General features: G+C 38.3%; 1 protein-coding gene across 1 annotated transcript in view; it reads right to left on the reverse strand.

The window, feature by feature from the left end:
• LOC109374619 (BDNF/NT-3 growth factors receptor) overlaps window positions 1–21,971 on the reverse strand; it is a gene marked incomplete at its 3' end in the record, with an annotated part of 72,024 nt that overhangs the window by 24,547 nt on the left and 25,506 nt on the right. Inside the window, exons 4-7 of the mRNA XM_019629362.1 lie at window positions 16,514–16,588; window positions 16,328–16,399; window positions 11,804–11,872; window positions 8,868–9,022 (exon numbers count right to left, since the gene is read on the reverse strand). Of these exons, the coding sequence (XP_019484907.1) occupies window positions 8,868–9,022; window positions 11,804–11,872; window positions 16,328–16,399; window positions 16,514–16,588 (371 nt within the window). The remainder of the gene's footprint in view (window positions 1–8,867; window positions 9,023–11,803; window positions 11,873–16,327; window positions 16,400–16,513; window positions 16,589–21,971) is intronic.

Below are 21,971 nucleotides of genomic sequence, written 5' to 3' on the forward strand. Positions count from 1 at the left end.
GAGTCTCCTTTATTTATAGAGAAATTGTATCACCCTGTCAGAGCAGTTTCCAAAGGAATCTGTGCAAAATTGGCCAAGTCTAGATCTTTTAAATGTAAAGTCTTCCACAAATGAGTAAGCGTCTGACTCACGTTAATTCTACAGCATTAATATGCTGGCCAAAGACTCAATAATGGAAAAAACAATCTGTACTTGAAATATCACTTGAGGTTTAATTAGCACAATAAAAATGAATTGGGAAGCATGAATAGCCAAAGCAGGCTAAACCATTTGCCAGGCACTACTTCCTGGCTTAATCAGATTTGAAATCGGCATGAGTACAAAGCAAAGCTCAGCAATGCTTCCAAGAGCGTCTAACACTACTGTAATGGGATCCTGATCTCAGCTTGAGAGACTTCTTCCTCTGCAGTCTGAGAAACCTCACTGGAGATAAGAGATGACCAGCTGCCCAGGCAACAGACACCTGTGTCAATGTCTCTTGACCCGGATATGTTCAGGAAGGACATACCAGCCTGTAGACCTCAGCAGAAAATCATCAACCATCCAGGGAAATGGCTACTTTTCTTTAGACCAAGGCTTCCCAAACTTTCATGCACATATGAATCATCAGCAGATCTTATTAAAAATCTTGTTGCTTCTTTTCCAGTATGTCTGGATTGGGGCCTGAGGGTCCCCATTTCTAACAAACTCCCTGTTCCACAGACCACACTTTGAGCAGACAACAGGTGTTGGACAATTGTTCACTAGCTTCTGTGTCTATGGCTATTATTTTAAAGCCTGTCAGGGGCCTCAGCAATCATCCAGTCCACCAAACTTTCCCCAAAGTGTTTAGTGTGTTCTTTAGAAATCTAATTCTTTGAGATACCCTGTATTTAAAAATGATGAAAAATCAAGATTAAAAAAAAACAAAAAACACACCATATAGAAAATTCTGTAACTCTGATGTTCACTATGCACATTACCACATTAAAAGCTCTGAGAAGTCCTGCTCGAAAGGAACCATTTAACTTTCATTGATTTTATATTCCCCAAGCTTACATACCATTTCTTTGGTGATATCTTGTTGTGGCTTTGTTGCTTGTACTTGAAGTAATTTAACAAAATATAAGATACACATATATTTAAATTCAGATATAAAATATGTTTAAACCTAAATATTCATATTGATGATAGTAATAACATTAATAGTTACTATTTATTGAGTACTTAATATGTGCCAGACCTCATCTGATATATTTTCCATTATTACCTTATTTGTCATCCTAAAACACTCTAGAAAATAAGTGTCATTAATATCTCTATTTCCAGATGAAGAAGTTAAAGCTTATCAAGTGTCACAAGTAAATAGCTCTGAACGGGAGCTGGCCCTGGCTTACATTTGTCTGTCCGTGGCCTTACCAAATACGTTGATTGGCTCTGCTCCCATCCATTAGCACACATTTCTTGAGAGTTGACCATATTGGTTAGGTCCTTTGATCACTAATTCATAGTATGCAGGTTCTCACTTTTAATAATTAAAGAAAGCTAACCTCTAATCATTTTGTTTTATTATTTAGGCTTTGCAATAAACGAGATGGGTCAAGGGTGGGTTTTATTTTTCAACATCCACCTGTAAGTCTTGATTGTGTTTTTCTGTATTTTTTTTTTAATCTCATTTGAGTGATCCTGAACTCTGCTCATTTCATGTTGGGTCATCACTCCATGTGGATAAAAATATCCAAGAAAATTATGATCTTGTCTGCTCTCTGTGTTCTCTCCTCCCACTTTTTATCATCTTGGAAGATCTTCCAATTTCTTTGTCTCCTAATGCGTACATTTCACTACCAGAAATGAAGCCAGAATAAGTCTGACCTATTTACACCTGGTTGCAAAAATGACAGAAAATTAGCAAAGAGAACTTCCAAGCTCAAATTGAATACTGTGCTTCTATGCTTGTGTGAGCCGTGTTATGACAGTGACAGCAACCACAAAACTTCCAAACACAAAAATGTGAAGTAGCTGACAGGTGAGAAAAACAGCTTTATTTGTCATTCTAAAGAGATAAAGAAAAGCGCTGATCCAGTATGTGGTTTGCCTTATTTTAGTAGATGAAACCCAATCTCTAATCAAAGTAAGCAAAGCAATAAACTAGGTTTTGTTTATGTTTTTTAAAAAATCAATCTAGCTGAGATGCTAAGAAAATAATGTTTTGTACCAATCTAACTTCCACATAGAGTACTAAGACAGCATTTCCTTTTAATCCTCTATGAATACTAACAAAGTAGAATTTCTACCAGTCTATTTTCCTGGTTTGAAACAAACAAAAGAGTAAGTATCAATATGCTAAACAGATGTGTACTACAAACTATGCTGGAAACCAAAACTAAACCTTAAGAATAAACCATTAGAATCAATTTGCCTGAAGGAACAAGGACCCTCCTCCCAGACACCTGTGAACTGACCTTTCCCATCATAAGTAGGATTTTGTTGATGTGTCTTAAGGAGTCTCTACACTAAAAGTTTGAAGGTTGGAAATGTGGAAAATTGAAATTGTCTGTATAAGTAACAAGGAAGCCAAAGGCAGAACTGATTTCAACCCATGAAACCATTAAGGGTGTTTTACATAGTATAATAACTGCATCGTCCTTCAACCATCAACTGAATTACCACTTATGCTCACTGCTGGGCTAGTTAGTTATTAGTAAAATGGGTTGAGGGATTGTTTTGATATGATCCAGAGAAATAATGCCTTTCTTAAATATATTTGCCATCTACTTAGAACAGAACATTTCATCCACGACTAACACTTCCTAAAGAAACTGTGTTCCAGAGTTTGGCTTATAATTATAGTGTAAAAAAATTAAAGCATGAAGTACACTGTTCCTTAATAATCCCATTCAGCCAAAGGAAATGATTAAAGCGTTTTTTGAAAACTAACTACTGAAGATCAAGCAAAGTGTATAGAAATTGGGTACAAAAATTTTAGAAGATACTATGTGATAATTTCATTGAAAAACACTAAAAGCAGTAGCAGGGATATTTTTATGTGGAATGATAAACAACCTTTCTTCCTTGGCACTTGTGTGATTTTGGTTTTTGTCTTCAAAATCAGCACTCATAGCACCCCTTTTTTTCCATTTTATGTGGAAATTTTATATGATCATATTTTGTTATCTTGCAGTTAATCAAGTTTTTTTAAGGTTAAAAAGGACCCTGTGGAGAAACAGACCACTACATGTTTCACAGTATAAATAAATTTATAATAATTCACAGCAGGAAGGGACCATTAGGAAAATATTGTGGGGCATTTTGACTGTGCTGCTAATGGGAACAACGCAGCAAAACTTCCCAGCCCCGCCTGCCATGCTCACTTAATCACTAAGGGCAGAAGGAAAAAGAGGAAAATGAGATTCTTTCAAAATCCAATGATAACAACAATTTCAAAGGAAACTACAGAATGCTAAAAAAATATATGGTATAATTTGGCTAGAATAATATAACTGTTTAAGTTCTCTTTTACTTAACTGAAGTATCAGCACCATTATATTTAAAATCCGGTCCAATCTGATCATTAATGTAACATGGTCTGTGCATTTATTAATTGATAAATTCAGCAAACATTCATCAAATCTCTACTATGTTCAAGGCATGCACTAGGCACTCTGAAAGATGCAGAGTTGCATATAAAATGTAGACAACTTGTTCACCATATAATACCTACATGATGAAACACTAAAAGGGGAAGTTTTTTGTGTGTTTTTAATTACAGTTGACATACAATATTATATTAGCTTCAGGTATACCATATAGTGACTAGACATTTATATACCTTACGAAGTGGTAACCCCTGTAATTCTAGTACCTGTCTGACACCATATAGCTATTACAGTATTATTGACAATATTCCCTATGCTGTACTTTAGATCCCTGTGACTATTTTTATAACTGGCAATTTATACATCATAATAAAGAGAAAGTTTTTAAACAAAACCCACCTTATAAAATAATTAAATCCTAATAGCTCCTTTTTATTGATATTAAAATATTATTGGTTGCAAACTAAAAGTAATGGCCACCGTTATTGGCAAATCATTGGTTTACAATGATGAAACACACAAGACCATATGCTTATGAGTAATTCTTAGAGTTAGCTAAAAATTTGATTAAAAAAAAAAGTGGAAATGAGATGAATTCAACATACCTGTGGCTTAATTAAACACAACAGGTACGTTTTAAAAACTTGCAAAGCATGAAACCCATAAGAAGCCACTTACTATGAATCCATGTTTTAAACAAGATCTAACTTGGAGATATTAGCATATTACCTGATTTCTTCAACATGGAACTTCAGAGACAGAATTGAAATCCAAAAATCTAGTGTAATTTACTGTTCAATTTAACTTCTCTTTAAAGAACCAAAGTTGGGAAACCATCATGGAGAAAATTAATATTGGGTCATCGGAAAAGTCATGATGCATTTTTGCAATGAAAAATATAGAAAAATATGTCATGACTTTTCCAATAACCCAATACATGACCAAGCCCTAAACTGAAGTCTCACGCTCTCATCTCAAATCTCTAGAAATTGTGTAAAAGAAATTTTTAATCCAGAACCATGTTGGAAAACAAGAAAGCATATTATTGATAGATAAGAAACTATGAAGAACCCCTGAACAAGAGAAAGCAGGGAAATAAGATTAAAGAAAAACAGAGCAGGTCCAAATGAACACATAGTATGTGCTAGACAAAACAGGGAGGCTCTAGGCTGACCCAAGACTGAAGGGGTGAACTAAAGAACAGAGTAGAACCCCACCTAGGCCAAGCCACAAGGTCATTGGTTAACAACAGGAGAAATAAACTTTCCACATACCTGCCCCTACCTTCCCACCATGGACACAGCATCCAACAACAGCTGTAGTTACCTCCAAGTGGAAGCAATGAGTGTGAGAGCTTTACAGGAGAAAACCAGTCATGCTAGGTTCTGTGACACCCTAGACATACAGTGACCCCCAATGTGGAAAAAGCCATTTCAGTCATAAAAACCAATCACTAGAGATTGCGGAAATTAAAAATTAATTGTTATAAGAGAAAAATTCAGTAGCTAGAGAAATAGTTGAGGGGCAACGTAGAGAGTAAACCAATTCTCCCATAATGCAGCATGAAAGGACAAGCAGATGGAAAGTGTTACAGAAAGATTAAGAGGTTGGAGGGAGGAGCCAGCAAAGTAATTATTCATCTAAATAAATTAGAAAATTCTTCCAGAACTGAAGACGTGAACACTCATATTGAGAGGGTAACACTGCATATCAACCAGAATAAATGTTAAACACAGACACAGACACACACACACACACACACACACACACACACACACACACACACACACACACACACACACCTAGTTACATTGTAGTAGAATTTAAGAATAATGTGGATGAGGAGAAAATCTTAAAAGCTTCTAGAGGAAAAAGAAAAGCAGAGGTTACCTATCAAGATATAAGCATCAGGTTGGCCTCAAGCAACTAATCAGCAAGACTGAATACAAGGAAAATATGGTACAATATCTGCACTATTCTAAGAGAAAACTATTTTGAGTCTAGAATTTTATACTCAGCCAATACCATTGAGAAGAAAAAATACAGGCTAATTTTCCACCAGGCAAGAACATGGAGATTTTTTTAATTTCTCTGAAAAAAATATTAGAGAATATACTCCAGCAAAACAGAAAAACCACCCCAAGAAGTAGGATACAAAAATCAATGGTACACAGAGAAATAGTAAATCTTCAAAAAAACCAAGTAACAATCTAAAAAAATCCCAGATGATAACAATGTGAGAGGTCAAGTGAAGAAGTAAAGATAAGTAAAAGACTCTTGTCCTGTTGAGGGTTGTTGCCTTACAGCTTAATCCTCGACCGTCCCCCACACCAACCCCTGACCTAATGAGGTCATGAGGAAGTGTCTTGGAATGCTGATACCCCGCGGAATGATGTCAGTTATCTCTCTTGTTTTCATGGCCGCGGCACAGCTGCACCATCCTGGGGGGTTGTGTGTGTAGGAGTATGAAGGCACAGCAGGTGTTGGAATACAGTAGGGCTGGTTGATGGAAATTAGCCATAAGGCACTTAACACACGGACTTTAGAAAAAACAAGTTTCACTTCTTTGAAGTTTCTTAATAAAAGTTACACATTGGCCCAATTCAGGGCTCAGTTCAAGTGAGAGACTGCAGCCCCCTGGCCTCACTTTAACTCTATAATTGACTCTTGCGTTTCTTTAACCCTGAGCAGCCTCTCTCACTCCCCACCACTATTGCTGCGCAGGACGTGGCAGAGGGTCATATCTAGATACTTACAGAAAATATTGCTTAAATATGTGTGGTATTATACATTTATAAAAACAGAAACACAATTTATAACTTTCAAGAAATGAAGAAAAAATAAAACAAAGAATACTGTCAATGGAAGAAAAAGAAAGAAAAGGAAAACTAGACAAAGGACATAAACAGGTAATTGAAGAATAAACACAGTTCCAATAAATATAGAAGATACTTGATAGTAATCAGGAAAATGTAAACTAGAAAGTGATGGCATACCATTTTTTAGAAAGACAAAAAAATAAGTTTGCTAATATCAAGGTGTATACAAGCTTTGCTGGGGTGGCTATAAATTGGTACAACCATTTTCTAAAGTTCAAACCATATAAATAAAAAACTCTTGCTTCCTACTCTGTACTCTAGAAAAACCTTTGCCTCTGTACATCTTTATAGTAATGAAAAATGGGAAATAAGCAAAATGCTCATCAATATGGAAGATTTAACATAATTAGGGTTTTTTATTATGAATATCAAGCAATAATTAAAAAGACTATGATAGGTCTATGACTACTGACCTGAAATTGTTTCAAATAAGAAAAAGACAAGTTTTATGTGTGATACAGGAAGTTTTACAACAAAATGTATCAATATTATTGTACAATTATAAATAAAAAACACTTGAAAGAAAATAAAAATTAACAGAGAAATAACAAAACAGTCTAAGAATAGGAAAGTGGTAGAAAAATAAGTCTATTTATTCACCTTTTATAAGGTTGCCTTTTGAAAAACATTGTTCACATTGAAATTGTAAATGTTACCATGAATGTAACAATTCAATCCTAATCCATCAATCAAGTGTCTGCTCTCTGACAGTGGATTCAAAGTCTCACTCTCATACACACAATTCATTGACTATTTTGTATGAAACAAATAAAAAATTACTGAAAATTGACAAATTGATCAGGAAAAATTAAGACCAGTTCACTGGTACCCTACTGCAATCACAATTGTCTATCAACAACACATATGGTGGGAAGCATTACAGAAATGCTGTCAAGACAACATGGCCAAAAATTAAAATTAAAAACTAGAATTGGTTTCAGGCAAGGGCAAAGCAAACGTCTATTAAGAGGCAGTTTGTGAAATCAGAGCAGGAGTCAGATGCTTTCTCTTTTTCCCTCTCAGTGGTTGCTGAACCAATGTGGTCGCAACAGCCACGGGGATTTGGGAGCTGGCCAAGAGGCCAGGTGACTCAAATTTGATTTCTTGTCCCTCAAGGCAATTTCTCTCAGTGGTGCAAATTTATACCAGAACAGAGGAGAGTTACCTTCTTATCAATCACAAAAAGATAAAGATTAAAAGTTGTTTCCAGTGTTGGCTAGCAAAGAGAGCTGAGGGAAGTTGGCAAGGGACAAAGCCTGATTCCCCCATGATGAAGCCAAAGACCTCCAGTTATGACAGAAAAATCTGTGGCAAGGGTAACTGCTGTCTTCTAAGCCCCTTCGGGGTAAGAAACAAACACTTATCTTTCCTTTTATTAAATTCTCATTAGAAATAAGCAGCAGTATATTGTCCTTAAATAAAAACGGATCCCAAACAGTAGGGTCCTCTGGAAACAAAGAACAGGATGTTTGTGGTTAATATACAGATAGATTCCTCTTGGACAAGAATCAGGTTCTGCATGGCTTTCTGTTGAGTCACCATCAGCCACTCAACCAGAAGATCATATATAATTGTGAGCTGATTAACTGGTTGACTAACTGATTACAATTTCAACAGAGGAATAACATGCATATGCATACATGGGTATTCTAGAGGTGTGTCACAGAAGCCCTTCACAGCAAAATCCTAACAGGCACACTTGGATTCTCTTTACTTGTAAACACACTGGGCCCCACAGAGAACTGTGATTTTATTATATGGTGCCCTTTTAAATTCTGGAGGTATAAATGCTGAGGAGAGGAGAGAGGACAAGTCAAGGAGGAGGCTGTAAACCCAGACATGGAGGAAAGCAGGTATAAAGGCAGGTTTGCAGTGTCCCATCAAGAGACACAGAACATCTGGCAGCAAGACAAGTTTAAGGGTATGTGCTGCATTGAATTGCATTTTCTTGTGCTGCCAGGACACTTTATCACCTTAAGATCCTTATGTCTATATGGCCTACGTGCCAACCAAGTATCTATGTGACCAGTGAAGTACCACACTCTTGGCAGATACGTTTTGGATGGATGGATGGATGGATGGATGGATGGATGGATGGATGGATGGATGGATAGGTGGATAGATTAACAAACAAATGAACAAAGAAACAAAGGAATAAAGAGTGTACTTTTTTTCTCCATGAACTTTAAAGTCATCCATTCAAAATTAATACTCTACTTGCAAAAAAATTTCAACCAAGTTGCTCTCAGCTGATTTCTCCACACTGCCCACAAATGTTGCCCAACTCTCTGGAGATATCACCAGCATACTATATAAAATCCAGGTAGTGGTAATCTTCCCAGACTCTGCACCACACCAAGGCAATTAGAATAATTAATAGCAAGTACAACCCATTGACTTAAAAGTAAATTACCACAATTGGGTATCTGCAGGTTCACCAGGGGGATATTCTTGCTGCTTTCATTTAGGCAGTACAAATCCTGAGTTTCTGGACTGGATTTAGTCTCCTGAAGTGTCTTGATCCACATAATATCACAGGAGCATGTAAATGGATTGCCCACCAAGATCCTACATGGAACAAAAATGAAACCCAGTTAGGCTTCGTTTGTAGTCTTAATCACATTTGTGGTCATGAAGCACCTACAAAATTATGAATTCTTTCTAGCCAGCAATCTTTCGAAGTCATACCCACCTTTATAGCATAACAGTACTTATTATTCATTTTTCTAATACTTACTGAGTTTCTGCTATGTGCAAACACCACTGTAGAAACTAAAGGATGCAAAGTGATGTAAGACCTTTTGGAATAATAGGGACACAAGATAGGGACAGAAATAGCTGCAATGTAGAATAGAAAAAGATGTCTCATATAAAGGGGTGGGAAAGGTGCCATATAAAATTTAGCACAGTTCTTGTACAGTTATTAAGAAGATCTTAAGTGAAGATGTCATCAATAAATTTTCAGGAAGGCTAACCTATTTATTTCTGGCCAGGCTAGAGATGGAAGTATTATTAATTAATAAGCCCAAGCTTCAGTGGGGGAGGGTGGAGTGGGGGTCGGGGGGCCGGAGCAATTTCACCTTAATTTAAAATGAGACTGTAAATACAATGCTAAGGCTAAAGTGTAAGAACTAATCAGATAGCACTCCTAGCTTTCTGCAACCACAGTTCAATCTGACTGATGCAAGAGTGTTGGCATGAATGTGAAAGAGAGAGCCTGGAAGGGAGCTCTTTAGGCCTCCGGCATGCATGCACACGTGTGCACACACGGACGGACGGACACACACACACACACACACACACACACACACACACATCAAGCTCAGGGTAACTGAGCTCCAGATTGAGCCTCCTAGCCCACTGTGAGAAGGTCTGCTGAGATAAAGCCACCATTCAGCCGTGCTGCCTGGACTCCTATGGCAAAGTGATTGGTAAAAGAGGAAGGAGTCAAGAGGAAAATAAAAACCACAAGAAAAAAAATCTTTATATGCTTATTTATAATACTCAGTGGCCTATTTAAGATGAATTCCATTTATGGTAATGAGCCTTTAAATGAGGCCATTTAAAATCGTTACATAGGCTCTGCCTGGCATTAACCACAATACTTAAGATTTCCGTGAGGACAGGACCTGAGCTTTGCAACATCATTTACTCCTGTGGTTTTCTGGTCGCGTTCTAAGAATCTCAGGGATCCCTGGAGACTTTTCCTGGAGCTTCTTTGGGGAAAATGTGGTCATGGCAGACTCGTTTAATGTGTGTCTGCTTGATCGCCTTCAAGTATCCCTCCATCACCAAAACAAGATTTGACGCTACTGGATATGGCTTGTAATGTGGAAGAGATCCACAGTGCTTAAACCTCAACTACCCCAAAATGTTTCCTGGCATTTTGAGTACATGAAAAACTAAAAAATCTTTCTGAAAAGAAGGCAGGATGGAATCTTCAGAAGGATAAAGAAGTGAAATGATCTTAAATTATAAATATAGCAATGTTTGTATGACTATACAATGCTGGCAGACAGCTGGTTTTTTCCTCTAGTTCACTGTGCAGACTCCTTGTGCAGTGATTGTTATTACACTTATTTGTTTAGGCTTCTACCTCTCCCACTGGATGGCAGAACCCTAGAACACAGAAAACAGTTCTCCTTATATCCCCATGGCCAGTGTCATGTTAGTTTGATTTCTAACAGGCACACAATTAACATTTGTTGAATGAATTCATTTAATAGGCTGCAGGGAGAATATTGAGACACATGAATTTGGAATCAGAGTTCTAATTTTTAACACATCAAGAAAATTTTCTACAGCGATGCTTAAAATTTTTAGAATATCTTACTCTATTTCATGTATCTTCCTTAAATTCAGTTTTTCATGCCTATCCTTGTGTTAGAAACCTAGTGTTTCAATTGCCTGAATTCAGTTTATTACAAATAATTGCCAATCGCCAAGACTTCAACCATGTCACCCTGATTACTACCTATTAACTTGTTGTTGCTCCACTTGTGGCATCTTCTAATCTGCACACTTTCCTGGTGAATAGGGGTATATCTTTCAACTCAGGCAACAGTCTAAGCAAAAGTGTTGCCTTATATTCGAAGGCCTTGTCTATCTGGGCCCACCTCTGCCATGTAGAGCCTCTGTTTTAGGGTTCTTAGGGCACCTTACCCATAGGAACATCAACAGTTTACATTTGCTTCATGGTGATAACACAAATTTGAACACATTTGGAAATGCTGGTTATTAGCCATCAACACATTTCAATATTTTTCTTATCACTTTATAACAAAGGAAATTGGGGGCATAGGATAAATATTGAATGCAGTGGTAGACCTAGATGAAAATCTTATAAGAATGGGTAGTCAGGGAGAAGGACAACCTCTCCTCCAAAGTTCACTAAGCACCAGCAGGCACTGTGGTTGGTGGATAAAAGCTTGGGTGGTTTTCCCACTGTTATTTCCTCTTTGAAAGGGTTTGCTTTTCATTAGGACCTGGACATAACGGGAACCAAACAGATGCTATGAGATAGTACGTAACCATTTTAACACAAACCCTCCATCTTTTTCTCTTTCTCCCTCTATTAGAAAATAAATCATTTGTGCAAAAACAACATTTAAACTCATCAAAAATGATATATTACTATTGAGATTTCTAATTTGTTTGTTTGTTTGTTTTACTACTGAATCACATCTTCATGAGGGAAAAAAAGAACAAGTAACCAAAACTTGAGAAATCATTTTTCAAGAATTTTGACAGAAAAAAAGATCTGCAGCATCATTCATTTAAATAAAAATACTTAATTACCCTTTTCCTTAAAATTTTTCCCCCAAAATGCCACACAAAATCATTACTTACAGCGCAGACAAGTCAAGGTGACGGAAATGTTTCCTAGACAAATTCGTCAGCTTATTTCGGGTAAAGTTGCTGAAAGGAATCAAAAACATTAATGTGAATATAAAATCTACATTTTAGGAATAAAGTATTCAAATAGAGTTTTTTGTTTTCAAAATATAATTTTATTTGATCATGGTCCATGCCTTGCTTAGATCCAATAATCTCTTTTTTTGACCTGAAGTGATAGCTTAGTTTTTTCTGCATCTCCTACAGTTCTTGCTTGGGATGGGGCATAGTTTTCATACTGTCTATTTTTAACCTCTTTTTTACCTAAAAGCTTTTTTCACATGCCGATTCAGAGCCAAGTTACATACCTCCTAGAGATCTCTGACCTTTTGAACAATTAATAGGAAAATTAAATTTAATTTAACTGAAAACCATAAACTTGCTAGGGAGAAAGGTGTTTTAAAACTAATGAGCATCATGAATATTTTGAAATCATGTGACATACTAAACTCTGAATATTAACTGGATTTAATATATTTTTATAGGATAGAACACACCTATGGATTGATAAACTCTGTTGAGATTGTTTCTATATGATTTCTAAATAGCCAGATAATTCCATAAAGAGAACAACAAAAAATCAGATAAAAAGGAATATGTCAGATTTTATCTTGAACTATCCTAGTGACATGTCATTTTAAGGTTTGGATCAACCAATGAAAAGACATCATATTTGTGAATGAAAAAATAATACTGAATTTACTGACATGTTTCAAATATGTAGTTTTATTCAATGGACAGGAATTTTACTTTCTAAGAATCAGTGCCATGAGACCTTGAGTTGGGAAATTCTGAGCCATAATCCTGGCAGCTGACTCCATCTGTGAATTTGTTTACTAGTTGAATTTATTTTAAAAGTGTCCAACGATTGGGCCTCTAGACATGTGTTTAGTAAGTAACATGAATATCAAACAAACATCAACTTTTACAAAAACAGCCAAGCCCTCAACAAATGGCCCTGAACCTTTCAGTATCTATTTCCTCAGGAAAGTGAGTGTTGGGCTGAGAGTCAGATAAGAATGGGAGATCTGAGGGGCCAGTCAGTGATCCTGGGCCCTTACCTGAGGCTGCTAGTCTGTTGTGTTAGCTCAACAGAATAGTCTGTTGTGTTAGCCCAACAAAATCACTAGCTGAAGTATCCTGGTGTATCTCACCAGTCACCTTCAGAGAGGAGTTTAAACCCAGGAGCTAATGCATGAGTTAAGGCTAGTTAGTTGATGAATAAAGAAAATGCCTCATAATTCAAGAATGCCTGTGTCCACTCCCTGCTTTACTCTCTATTGACATTTCCACTCACCCAAACCCCTACCTTCACCAGGGTGTTCTCTTCCTTCTACACTTGCATCTTCTCTTTTCACACTGTGTGTAAAGTCCTCTCCCACATGAAAAAATACTCCACGAGGAAGTTAAAAACTGTGCCCACATAAATCTTTTCTTCTGGAATGTGATTAAGAAAGTCTCTCATTGGAGTATAATACATTAAAAAGTCAATCTGCCTGTCTTCTCCAGAGTTTTGGAGACACAAATGTTTTTATCTTCATCAGAAATCCCCATCCTTGGGGAGGGGGTGAACCTGCTCTTCCTCCCAAGAACAAGGAGAGAGGAAGTAAAGAAAGAGGACACTTATTGTCAAGATTCTCCGGTCAGATAGCGAGCCCGCACCAGGAACAGCTGCCCCTGTCCAACTGCCAGCAGCACAGCCCAGGGCGGGGTTATGCTCCAAAGAACAAGATGAGTTCTATGAACCATACTTATTATTGGGGCCAAAAGCCAAAACGGAGGAGGGAGGGGGGGAAAAATCAACAATCCTCTTACTGTTTAATTATAGGACTTTGCAAAAGAGCTAATTAGCACCTCTGCAAAGCTCTTGGAAAACACAAATCCTGGGTTTTCTCACAGTCTCTGTGTTCTCCGGGGTCAGGAAGGACTTAAGGCACCAAAAAATGAACTCAGCGACCAGTTACGGGGGCCCTGGAGAGTCACCATGCGATGCTAAATAGGCAGAGCATAGAGGTAGGAGTGGTGGAAGTGAGAGACACTTTGAATTTCCTTAAAACTCAATTTGAATTTCCTTAAAACCCAAGTGAAGTAGACTGCTCTTCTGCACATTTTGATACTCCTGGGGAAACTCACAGAGATAGTCAGTACATCCCAGTGATAGAGAGAAGCAGCTTCTGATACACATTTCTTTCCCAAATCGCTGTCACCCACTGTGTTGATATTCCAGGTAAGAGCACAGTTTACATGTGGGAAATCAGGGGAGAGAAAGCCAATTGCCCCAAGTCCTCAGTTACAAGCAGAGGTTGGGACTAAGGTCTGGAAAGGTAAACATTTGACTTCACTCCCTCCTTCCTCTCTGCCATTCTCAAAAGCCAACTATTTAATTTCATTTCATATTTTGGTGATTAGGAGCCTCTTTCATTGCATGAATATATGAAGCTTACTGACATTCCACAACTTCTTCATAACTAAATACTTGCCTGCCTTCATTCTGCCTTACTATGTAAACATGCCTACAAGTATCAATAGAGTTTTAACAGTTTGTCCAATGATAAGGCCTCCAGACTATTGGTTTTTAAAGAAACTATATAGGATATGTCCATCTCTTTGGTTTCCTATTTACAAATGGTACCTCTATGGAAGACGGGGACAGATATCTGGACAGATACAACACAAAGAATGTTATTAAAATTATCCTACCATGTATCACCTTGAAAAAAATACACAAGGTGACTTTTGTTTTTATACAAATAGCATGCAACAAGAAAAGTAAGGAAACTATGAGCTATAATAAAGAACTAACTACTTCTATTACTAAAACTACAATTTGCCATACAAAAATCAGAACATCAGGGCTTAAGCGATATGGTAAAACAGCCAGTGAAAAGTGGTTGTTGGGTAATTCAGGTCTAAAGTCAGCTGTAATGAAAATACCAGAACTTAATCACTGAGGTCATTAATTACATTTAAGTGATTGCATTAGAGAGCATCTTGCCTTTTTCTTCCATGCAACTTCTCTCTTGTTTATGCTATCAAGGCCTACGCACACATCAGACTTGTGCCGGCAAACCAACTACAGAGATGATGCCAAAAAACATTTAAATGAAATGTGTTAATAAAGTTCCTTAGAGTTTTATCACATTTTTGCCAAATGTTTTTTTATCTGAATTCTACAGACTTTATTTTTAAATTGATTTCATCATTAATGCCACCTATAAAATATGGAGTCACTGTATTGGCTTTACGAAATTAAGGTTTTCCATAATATCAACCAATTTCCAGAAAAAGTCTAGGCAATCTGCTCTAAGAAAATGCTTTCTTTTATAACTAGCATGAAAACCAGTTGGGGAGCTGTTCTCCTCCCCCCCCCCCCAAAAAAAAAAAGAAAGAGGGCAAATGTTACAAGAATGGCTGACTCTCGAATTCTAAGGATGGCACAAATTTTATTTCCTATACTCTTTTTGGAAGAACACAGCCTGGAGTGAGCCCAGAGGTCCTAATTCTGGCACTTTCAATCTGTGGACCCGAGAAGTCCTACCGCTTCCTCAGTCTGATTTTATGTCCATGAAATGGGAATTAAAAAGATCTTCCCTACCAATTTTTAGAAAAATCAAGTGAGATAAAGTGAGGTAAAGAGTCTTATAGGTAAACTGGAGACTATGAGACACATAGACATTATTGCAGAGAGTTTGCAAAGCACAAAAGGGCCGATAAATGCAGGCAACATTCCTCCAGAAGAAGGTCCCACTGAAAATTCAAGGCACGCGCACACCCATCTGCACTTAGGAGTGGGTGATCCTCTGTTTAATGAAGAAAACCCTTAGGAAGGCCACACCTTATGGACTAAATGCCATCATCTCACAGGATTTAGCAACAAACAACCTAAGGCTCCCGTTGTCCTCATTTCCATTTGACTTCAGTTGACAAAGTCTTAGTGTGACTTCAGGTAAAGCATTTGTTATTGTTAATAATCGTCTGAACCTTTGGCAGGTCTCATGATTTATTTTTCTCCACTTTTATCAACCATGACAGGTAGCTTTGGGAACAGGAAGGTTCAAAAGAGGATCTATTGTAGCAGGGAAAGCACTAGTAATTTTTAGCTCCCTAAAAAAGGCCACGGCCAAGTCAGTTCCTTTCAATTCCATTGGTTTGATGTATTCCAGGGAACGTCATGATTCCAAGGAAAAGAATCAAGGACGCGGTACCAGAACATAGTTTTCACATCAGACTCCTTGCTCTTGGCCTACTGCTCTGTCCAGAATGGAAATGGCCCAGAAACTCATGAAAGGGAATAATCAAGCTGTTCTCATACCCCTGTGAAGCTATTCAGGAATCAAAGCTAGTGTTTCTAAGCTATTGTCACAGCTATACCAACTTTTAAAAAGGGGATTTGGAGTTGGAAAAGAAGGAAAATAAACAGAGGGGGGAAATATTCAACAAATTGGGTCGTGGAAAACAAAAATATCATCCTTTACTTACATGTGCTGTAAGTTGCTATTTTTCAGAAATGCTTTGTGAGCCACAAATTTTAATCCAGAATCCACAATTGTCCTGTGAAAACACATCATTGCATACATGTTAGGACTAACTGATGAATGCCTGTCTAACTATAATAGAGCATAAGAAAAAGTTCTGAGATAAAGTACACAAGTCCTAAGTACTCACAGATTTTTCAGTCCCGTGTAAGCTTCAACATCATCTTCGTTGATGATTTCTAACCTTTTCTGATTTGCAATGTAACTGCAAAAAAAAAAAGCAAAGAGTGATAACCAGTGACTCAGAATGTAGGCAGTACGTAAAAGAATGGGTAACTTCCATCCAACTTCACCAGGGTGCTCAAGGTGATTCTTCCCCACCCAACCTAATCACACCATTTAAAAAAAAAACACAGCTAGTGGAGTCAGAATGTGATTGAGGAAAAAAAAATGATTGATCAAGTTTCACAGTCAATGACAGGTTCACCAGGTTTCACTTTTTTCTTAATCTTTTGTCAGTTTTTCAACTAACAATTTTGGTTTGCCTCCCCTTTCATGGCTTCTCCTGTGCATAAAGGTGAAAATAACTTGGAAATTCATCCACTACCTCTCAAAAGTGTTTCACTCTTATGGTGACAGCCACAGGGATGCTGGCATCATCACACGCAAGACAAATCACATCTTCCCTCACGTTCCAAGAGAAGCAGTCACTCCTTCCTTGTGCCTCCTGAAACGCTGAGGCACATTCCCTTGCTCCTTTTTTTCTCTCTCTCCCTTCCTCCTTCCTCACTTTCTCTTTTCTTAGCCCAACATCCCCTCTTTCTGATTTTGTCAGTAATTATCACCAGTTTTTCTTTTTAGGAAACATTTCACAAACTCTGCATGACCCAAGTATACACTCTGTAAGAACCTCCCTCTTCCCCCACCCTCCAAACCCTCCAGTGTAGGAATAAATTGATGAGTCTGGCTGGACAGAGAACTCCATCCCCTTGGCCATGATGATTGACTTAGAGATGTGCATGTGACCTCAACTAGGCCAGTGAGAATCTTTCCTACGATTAAACACATGAATGCTGAGACAAAGAGAGTTTCTATCCTCCTCTGGGATCATAGCTGAAAGATTACACAGGCCTTGGGATTCCATGAGAAATTTTTCTGCCACAAGGAAAGAGACTGCCCAAGACTAAAGTCAGCACACAGAAAGAAAGAAAGCTAAGAGAGATAAAGAGAGACAGAACCCCCAAAATGCTACTTGAGCCTTTGAATCCAGTCATTTCTGAGGTGAGATGTCACTAACAGAAGTTTGATCTGATTTTCTGTCACTTAAAACCAAGAAAATCCCTAGTAATACAAACACACAGCTATTGGAAACTGCCTCCATGGAGTTTCCTTGTGCTACAGTTATTTGAGAATCTGTCTATCCAGCTTTCTTAATCACAGCCTCTTTGAATACAGCCGGATCCTGCTTTATAGTTCTTAATATGAACCACAACATCTTGTAAAGTACCTTTCACCAGTTAGGTATTCAGTGAATGAAGGGAGGATGGATAGATGGGTGACGGATGGATGGATGGATGGATGGATGGATGGATACATGGGCAACACTTGGAGTTCCAAAGGCACTATAAGAAGTTGTGGCAGGATGGATTTCCCCTTTCTTTTTCAAAACATTTAAGATACATAACATATTCCAATTAGGACACTGAAAACAAATATATAACCCTGCTATTACCACCATTAGTTAAATTTTTTTAAAAAATAAATAACCAATGGGGGAGAGAATACAGCATCTATAGGTCCCTTCTACCTAATCCAAAAAAAAAACGTCAAAGATTAATGTTAAGAGTTGGGGAGCCCATTTTTAGAAAACAATTTTTAGAAATAAAATAAGTGAATGCTCTGAAGGAACAAAATCAAACCAAAGAGAAATCATTTTAAAAGGACCCACATAAACATTGTCCCGTTACATTAAAATGCAACCTCCTAGATAGAAAGGCATCTTCCACTCAAAGATTTTGGTTCTCCTAGATACCCAGGGCCTGGCACTTAATAGATGTGCAGGAAGGATGAGTTCTCTTATCTCCTTCTACCACACACAGAAGGAAACAATTTAAGACTCCAATTTAATGCTCAAACAACAATTTTCAGCATCAAGAGTTTTTATGGGATGTTTCAAAATTATCTCACTTAAATACATTTTCCGAGATTTTCATTTCACTAAGATTTTCACTAGAGACCACAGTGACCTCCTTCTTCTAAATTATCTCCCAATAAGAACTGCATTCCAGAGAGCCCTAAATTTTACTGCATTTTTCATGCAACAGCAGCAAAAATGGTAATTAATGTGGATAGGGTTTCCTTCAGGGTCACAATCAGGACTTCCAGAGAAGCCTGTCCACTCCTTGCAGCTGATCTAGCATGGTGGTTGTCACTGTTCTGAAAGCATCAACTCTCTTTGCCTGGATCATCACTGTATCTCATGACAAGGGCCTGACACTCAGTAGATACTTAATCAATGTCTTTGGCACGAATCATTTCTCTTTAACTTTTCTTTTACTTATTTATGCCCTTTATTTCATTTTTATTTCATTTTTCATCAGATTTTCAATGTAAAAACTCACCGGTTGTACTCAATAAAATACAACGAGCTCACATAAATAAAAATGGAAGGCACAGGAGAAAGAAAAGCAAGGGCAGAGACATCAACGGATGCCTAGGAGTTAGGTTTAAAAATGCATGTACTTATTAGGAAAAAGTCACAAGCTTAATTCTAAGCTTTCTAGTCACCGATGCCCAAGAAAAGAAGGAATGTGGTCAGTGGTAAATTCATAGTGCGCATGAGATGAAAATAAGCCAGACGTTAGCAAAGCATAACTGTTCTTGGATCTGAGGCTAGACAGGGGATTTTGCTGAAAACCACAAAAGAACCCTATGAAATTATGGGAAAAAAAGGTTACTCTTTCACTGTGGAGGCAGGAATGTCCCAGACAAATAATGAATTTTTCACCAGGTCAAAATCAACAGAAGAGCTGGATTAAAAGTTTGGCAAGTGTCCTCCCAGGTGCCAAGAATTCCCCTTTATAAGTTGCCATCTGCAGAGATGCTCACAAAATAGCTGCTGGTTATAAATTGGTCATGAAATCTACCCCTTAAGAAACTCTCTTTAGCTACCATTGAGGAATCACAGAACTAGAGAGGAAGACAGTAAAGTTGGTAAGAGACAAGTCACAGAGGGGAAATTTCAATGGGCAAGAAACATATGAAAAGCTGCTCACGTCACAAGAATATGAAATGCAGATTCAACAATGACATACCATTCCGCTCCCACTACAGTGACAAAATGTTTAAAGTCTGACAGTACAAAACATTTCAAAGGATGTGGGGAATTTCTCTTACATTGTTAGAGGGAGCGTAAATTGGTATAACCACTTTGAAGAGCAGTGTGCCGGTATCCTGGAAAATTATAAATTGGCACGCTTCATGGCCCAGCAATTCCATTTCCAAGTATTGACCCAAGAGAAATTCTCATGCATGCACACAAGGAGACATATACAAGAATATTCACTATATTAATGGTCAGAATCAAAAGTTAGGAACGGGCCGGCCAAGTGGCACGATGGTTAAGAACTGGCTTGGGACGCCAGAGGGCCCTGGTTCGGATCCCACATATGAGGGCCAGTGACACTGCCCTCCACAGCTAAGATGCTGAACAACAGCTCAACCTGGAGCTGGGCTGCTGTGAGTCGCCAGTGACGGCATGGGCTGCAGCCCCTGTGGCAGTGGGTTGCCATGGGCTACCATGTGTAGCCAGCAGCCAGCGTGAGCGGCCAGTAGCCGCAGTGAGCGGCCGTCCAGAAGCCAATGACTGATCTGCCTTGCCCGGGAAGAGCGCAATGATGGTGCCAACTTGGGCCAGTGAAGCAATGTCCTCCACAACTAGATTGAAGAACAAAACGACAGCAACTTGTCTGTTCCCATCCCCCAATTCCCCAGCACTGTTCCCATCCCCCCAATTCCCCAATAAAAATCTTAAAAAAAAAAAAGTTAGGAACAACCCAAGTGTCCATCAATAAAGAAACTACTCAGCCATAAAAAAAGATGAACTAGTTGCCATTTGTGACAACATGGATGGATTTTGAGGGTATTACGCTAAGTAGAATAAGTCAGACGAAAAGGACAAAAACCGTGATTTCACTCATATGTGGGATATAAAACAAAAAGTGACAAAACGAACTAACAAAACACACTTACAGATACAGACAACAGAATGGTGGTGGGGAAGACCAAAGGGAAAGGAAGGGGGGTGGAGGGAGGAAGAATTGGGTAAAGGGGGTCAAATATATGATAACAGAAGGAAACTAGATTTTGGGTGGTGAGCACGCAATAGAGTTTACAGAGTATACAGAATCATAATGTTGTACACCTAAAACTTATATAATGTTATTAACCAATGTTACCTTAATAATTTTAATTTAAAAAAAAAACAGAAAAATAAGGTGTGTTAAATACATAAGTTGTATTGAACCAGATCTTTATATTTGAGTAGAAAGAGATCTTCATGCTAAGTGAAAAAGAAAAATCAGCCAAATGGAATACTAAATATACATATAACATAAAACAATTCACACAGATGTTTAAAAATACACACAAAACAACCACACAATGTTCATAGTCAAGTATATATGTAAAGTATAAAAAGATTGCAAGCAAGGTCACCTCGGGAAAGGAGTATGGGTCTGGGATAAAAAAAACTTAAACTGTTAAAAGTATTTTATTAAACTACTAAACTATTTCTTTTGTTAAAAGAGAAAAAACACTTGTAACAAAAAAACAAAAATGTTAAAGTGTCAGTTCTGGATATAAGTACATGAAGTTACTGTTATCTGTATATATTTTTTGCTTTTTAAAAATGTATGCAGAAGGACAGAAAGAAGGGAGAAAGAGAGAGGAAGGGAGGGAAGGAGGGAGGGAGGAAGAGAGGCAGCGAAAGAGACAAAGAAAACCACACTGGTGAAATGACTGCAGGGAGCTGGACCCCAGGGCTTCAGTTACTCAGCGGACAAATCCGCCTGGCCTCAAGTTGTTCTCTAGACCGTCCGGAAGGCTAACGTCTGAAAGCCTTCTGCGCCCTGCTCCACAGCCTCCGGACGGGAACCAGGAGACTAAGGAGCATGCTGGGCTGCCCCCTACTGGTGGTTTCCACGTGCCTCTAGGAGCATCTTGACAACACCAGGCCTTTTGAGCTCTCCCATCTCACCGCCACTGCTCTGAAAAGCGGCAGCTGCAGAGACCAACCCAGGGTTAGGAAGGAGAGAGGAAGTGCCGGAAAAAGACGCACCGCCAGGCAATGCGGCAGACTTTCCCCCCAGAAAACCATTTCCCGTCACTGCTGTCAAAGTGTCATCAAATTCTGAGGGCTCTTTACTGAGTCAAGCTTTCCTTAATAGAACACATCTCCAAGAAGGGTTTCATTCCCAAGGAAACAGTGGGAAGACCCAGAATTTTGGCACAGGCCTTCCTCAAAAGCTTTCTCTCCATAACAACCCCTAACTCCTCTGACCTACGTCCACTGTTCTGGAAAGGTTAGGCCCCAGGGGATTTAAGGCACAAGCCATCCCACCAGGGCCCATGTCCCAATGCTTGATAAG

The sequence above is a fragment of the Hipposideros armiger genome, unplaced genomic scaffold, assembly GCF_001890085.2.
Source record: "Hipposideros armiger isolate ML-2016 unplaced genomic scaffold, ASM189008v1 scaffold_846, whole genome shotgun sequence".
Taxonomy (NCBI): domain Eukaryota; kingdom Metazoa; phylum Chordata; class Mammalia; order Chiroptera; family Hipposideridae; genus Hipposideros; species Hipposideros armiger.